Genomic DNA, 4,884 nt, shown 5'->3' on the forward strand with positions numbered 1-4,884 from the left:
CTGCACCCAGGGCCTATAGGGAAGAGAGGCAATTACTCATTAGGGCGCTCAGTGCCATGCTCTCATCTGTACACCCCCCCCTCACTGCAGCCCTGTGAGGTGGGGATGGTCATGAGACATGAAGAGCTGCTCCTACCCAGGAAAACAGCTAGTGGCCGAGCTGGGGTGCAGAGCCAGGTCCGACTCCACTGGGCTTGGGACGCATTTACATTTACTAGGAATGCCAACTCGTCCTGTGGCAGCGGCAGGGAGCCATGGATTGAGAAGCCCCCATTCAGACTCATCAGTAACAAGTTCTGTGATTGATTGGTGATGTCTGCCATGGGCACAGCCAGGGACAGTTAAGTCATTCGTGCCCTGTGCTTGCCTGGCCTGCCTTTACTTCTCCCTGGCAGCGTTCTTGCCTCTCCTCTTGTCACTTCCCTCTTCCCTCCACCCCATGCTGTGGGGGAGTTTGCTCTTTGATCCTGGAGCGGTGCTGCCTAAAAGCAGAAACGTAGGGGCTCCCCAAGGGTCTTCTGGTTGCCAACCAAATGATGAGGCAGAAGCCATGGTTCTCGGAATGAGTCATTTCACAGTGCCATTTGCAGCCATTGTGTGCGAAGAACCCCGGGACCAGTGCATGTCCCACAAAGCCCTGTATGACGCTGCATTCTCCCCCGGCAGCTGAGGGCTCCCCACCTGTACCTTCCGGAAGGGCTCTCCTTTATTCCTGTGGACACAGCTGCATTTGGTTGGTCTCCTTTTATCCTGGCAGTTCTGTGAAAGCATCTCCTTTGTTTCATCTCAGTAGCACAAAGGAGGAAAGCATTGCAGCAAGCCCCATGCAAGCTTCTCTTTGCCCTGCAGGCCAGCCGCCCTGGCCTGGGAGTTTGGGCGAGTCTGGCTCTCTCCTGTGGTTGTGCTTAGTGCCTGGCCCTCTTTGCAAAGGGGCCAACTCATCCCGCCGATCACTTCCCCTTCCTGCTTCTCTGCCCGCAGGAAGTCTGCACTTTGCTGTTGGCAGCTCATCTGCTGGGCGACCAGATCAGCCTCCTGAACTGGCTGGGCTTCGCCCTCTGCCTCTCGGGAATATCCCTGCATGTCGCCCTCAAAGCCCTGCACTCCAGAGGTAACCTGAGCCCCTTTCCTACGCCTGCATTCAGAACATTCTCCCCATGACTCAGCCCCTCTGATTTCCTCTCAACCCAGCCCTTCCGGGAAGAGGCACGTGACCCTCGGCTTCTCCAAGTAGTTCCAGTCTGCACCGTTCAGTTGCCTCTGCAGGGGCTGCTGCTCTCCTCAGCATGCTGGAGTCATCCCTGAGGGACTGGGGAGGGGGGCCCGGGTGACGGCACACACATCAGGGCACAAGACGCTGATTGGGGCTGTAACTGGTGTCTCTTCATCCCCAGGTGATGGCGACCCTAAACCCTCCAAGGGGCTGGGCTCCAGCCCCGACCTGGAGCTGCTGCTCCGGAGCAGCCAGCCAGAGGAAGGGGATAATGAGGCGGCGGAGGAGGACTTCGTGGCCCAGGGATAGCAGCGACCAGCCCGGGGAGCAGCTTTGAAGCAGGCCGCTCCCAGTCTTCATGCAGACGGAGCTCAGGGACCAGGTGGTTTCTCACAGCAGCTGGGAGCAGCGGGCCAGCAGTATCCACGCTGGGCCTCGGGTAGCACGGGACCCATGGTGGGGCCGAGTCGGAGAGTTGGCCCGAGGGGTGAGCACCAGGCCAGAACAGGCCCCACGCTGTGCTGGAGTTGCAGCGGAGGAACGGAGGGCTGTTCTCAACTGCTTGCCAGGCTCTGGCTGCCAAGATCATGATTTCAGAGGCATCACAGGGGTTTAAGGGGCCTGGGCCTGGACTGCAGAGCAGTTGGGAAGGGGAGATGGAGAGCTGGGGGCTTACCACCTGGACAGCTCTTTGCTCAGAGAGCAGATCTATTTATAGTTTGGAAATAAAGGGTTTACAGTCCACTAGTCACTTCATGTTGCCTGGAGGGGTGGGGGCAGGGAGGGGCAGTCGGCCTGGCCTCTCCTTCCTCTGCCTGGGCCCTCGATGGTGACTGGCCAGACCCCAGCCTTCCCATCACGTATACTCCTGCCTGAGCCCAGGACCCTCTCGGGGCCCAAGCACACCTGCAGGCAGGAAAGTGAATATGCGCTGAGCACCGTATTCTGGGGACCTTAAAGCTTTCACAGCCTGTCACTTACCACCCATGACCTGAACCAAGTTACTTCACCTCTCTGTGAAATGGGGGTAATAATTGTCTCAGAGTTGTTCTGAAGATCGGAAACAGTTTAAATATCATATTAGTGTTTATTTTGAAAATCCTTTCAACAACCATGGATCCAAGTCCCTAAATGAGTGGCCGACCTACGGTTCACAGCACCAGTGTTTGTCCGTGAAACACATGTGGACGGGTGATGGGCCTCCAGGCCTTCCCATCACCTGCCCTGGACGAGTCACACAGACTGCTGTCTTTATCAAGTGGGGAGGGAGGAGACAAGCACCCGGCTCTGATATGCTCTGGTTCTGAGGCCTGGCCTGCTCCTGGGAGCCGGTTCCCCTGGATTGGGAGGGGCTGCTGGCCACGGGGTCACATCCTCCCAAGCACAAGTGCTTGTGGGCCTTCACAGCAGGTGGCGCCATCGCACCACGAGGTGACGCCAGCACTGGGAGAACCACCACCACCCCCCCAGCCCAGGCAGGAGGGTATGGGGGTCTGCGCGGGGCGGCCTGTTGGGAACTGTTCTGATAGATTGGAGCCATGAAAGCCCCTTTTAAGCCTAGGAGAACGTTGGTGTTTGAGGAATGGGACCGGCAAACTTTGGAAAGGGCTAGATAGTAAATATTTCCCATTTGGGGACCATCTGGTCTCTGTTGCAGCCTCAAGTCTGCCGATGTAGCAGGACAGCCGCCATAGACAGATCCAGAAACAAACGGGCAGGCTGTGTTCCAGTGGAACCTTATTTACAGGAATAGGACTCGGCGCGTTGGCTGCAGTTTGCCAACTCCTGCTGAAGAAGAGACCTTAAGAATTGTTGAGTCCCACCCACTCCCAGTCCACGGAGGCAGGGGGTAGGTGCCGTGACTAGTCTGAGGTCCTCTGAACCTCCCGGCTCGAGTTGAGCTTCACCGCAGACTTCTCCCGTTCGTGGAGGTGTGACACGAAGGTGCCTTATCTGGTTCCTGCACCTCTGCTCCCCTGGATTCTGCAAGCTCAGGCCAGGATTAAAGGAAGCTCATGTTCCACGAGAGATGATGTGGGGCGAGCTAGCAAAACGGAGGGGCCAGGACCCCTCCCTCCTGCCTCTGCTTGGGAGGCGGGTTGGGATGCAGGATGCTTGGGCTGCAGAGAACCTGCCAGAATCCCCTGGCTTAGGTGGGTGAGAGCTTCCTGCCTGCCCCTCCCCACACCGTCCCCCTCTTCCCACACAGGGAGCAAAAGCTGCTGTCTGGTGCAGTAATTACAGGGTGCAGAGCAGGGGCTGGTGCTGTGCCGCCTGCATGTTAGGTTCAATGACAGCCCCTCACTTAGCAGCAATTACCAGCTGATCCTAGAGGAGGGCTCCCTCCCTTTGCCCCTCCCCGCTTCCTGCCAGCCCTATTGCCTGGCCTTCCAGGCCAGACCCTATTCGCCTTCAGCTTGGAGCCCTAGAAGCACCCATGCTGTCTGCAGCCATTGCATCTCAGGGTTGCATCGTTGCCATGGTAACTCGGTGCTTGCACAGGTTTCAGGAAGCTCAGGCTGTGACTTGTCTCCAAGGCTGTGCTGTCTGTCCCCAGGAAGCCTACAGCTCCAGGGCTTCTGCAGAGGAGGGAGGAGGGAATGTGGGCTGACCTGCAGGTTTGAGTTTTAAGTGCTTACATGCCCACCGTCTCTCCCGGGAGCCTACCACGGAAGGAAGGTTATTGCCCCCAATATATGAGGATGTCTGTAGCTGAGGTCGTGGTGGGGATGAGAACGAGCTGGAGCTCGCCCGTGGGAGAAACCCGTGGTGGCAGGCAGGGCCTGGAGTGCCTTCATCTTCATTCTGGTACCCTTCTCTGCTGTGAGGGCTCAGGGCATCACCTCCATCTGTTTCTGCTCCATTCTTCTGAGGGAAAAAAAAAAGGAAACTCCCAGTGGCTTGAGAGTAGAGTTACACAGAACCAAGAGAACTGTCTGTGATGCCTGCCACTGCTTGCTGCATCCTGGACTACTGATGGGCTGGGTCGGGTCCCCAGTGTGCAGAGAACTGAGGGTGGGGATGCAGATCGTCCATTTGGGTTGACGGCATCCCGGGAGTGCTGATCCCATGCCAGATACTGAGCTGAATTTGGGATAGACAGTCCTTGGAGAGATGGCAAATGGGGCCATCTTTCCTCTCAGCCCAGGGAGGTGTTGAGGCAGGGGACCAGGGAAACGGGGAGAACAGAATGGACCGGTCACTGGGCACCTTCGAGGCCTCTCGTGTTGACTATTTAATCCCTAAATCCCAGTGCAGTAGGAATTGACTGTACCCATTTCACAGCTGTGGAAACTAAGCTCACAGAGGTTAAGCATGATGGTGGCTGAGAACACACCTCAGAGACTCCACCAGACCTGGATTCACACCTCTGCCCTGTGACAGCGGTGTGTCTTGGGCATGTTGCTGATCTCCTCTGAGCCTGTTTCCTTGTCTATGAAGCAGGAACCCTAATACCTCCTAATGAAGCTGTTGTGAAGATGAAATGTCTTAAACAGCAGCACAGTGCTGGGCACATAGGAATCGCCACTTAGTAAAGGTCAGCAACGAGGATGTGACATAACTTGCCCATGTGACGGAGCAAGTGAGAGGAGGAGCAAGCACGGAGTGCTGCCTGCTCCAGTGCCTGGCCCAGCGGAGGCCTGAATAGATACTTGTTCTGTGAAGGAATT

At 56.9% G+C, this 4,884-nt stretch overlaps 1 protein-coding gene across 8 annotated transcripts in view; it reads left to right on the plus strand.

Moving 5' to 3' along the window:
- Positions 1-1,957, plus strand: part of SLC35C2 (solute carrier family 35 member C2) — a 13,065-nt gene extending 11,108 nt beyond the window's left edge. For 7 of the 8 annotated variants that reach the window (XM_006091351.3, XM_014458077.2, XM_023756193.1 and 4 more), the window contains 2 exons: positions 982-1,111; positions 1,395-1,957. In XM_006091351.3, the coding sequence (XP_006091413.1) occupies positions 982-1,111; positions 1,395-1,522 (258 nt within the window). In that variant the 3' untranslated portion in view covers positions 1,523-1,957. The remainder of the gene's footprint in view (positions 1-981; positions 1,112-1,394) is intronic. The other variant, XM_023756192.1, reaches the window with a different exon arrangement.
- Positions 1,958-4,884: the final 2,927 nt, after the last annotated feature.

Source organism: Myotis lucifugus, unplaced genomic scaffold (genome assembly GCF_000147115.1).
Source record: "Myotis lucifugus unplaced genomic scaffold, Myoluc2.0 scaffold_90, whole genome shotgun sequence".
Classification (NCBI taxonomy): domain Eukaryota; kingdom Metazoa; phylum Chordata; class Mammalia; order Chiroptera; family Vespertilionidae; genus Myotis; species Myotis lucifugus.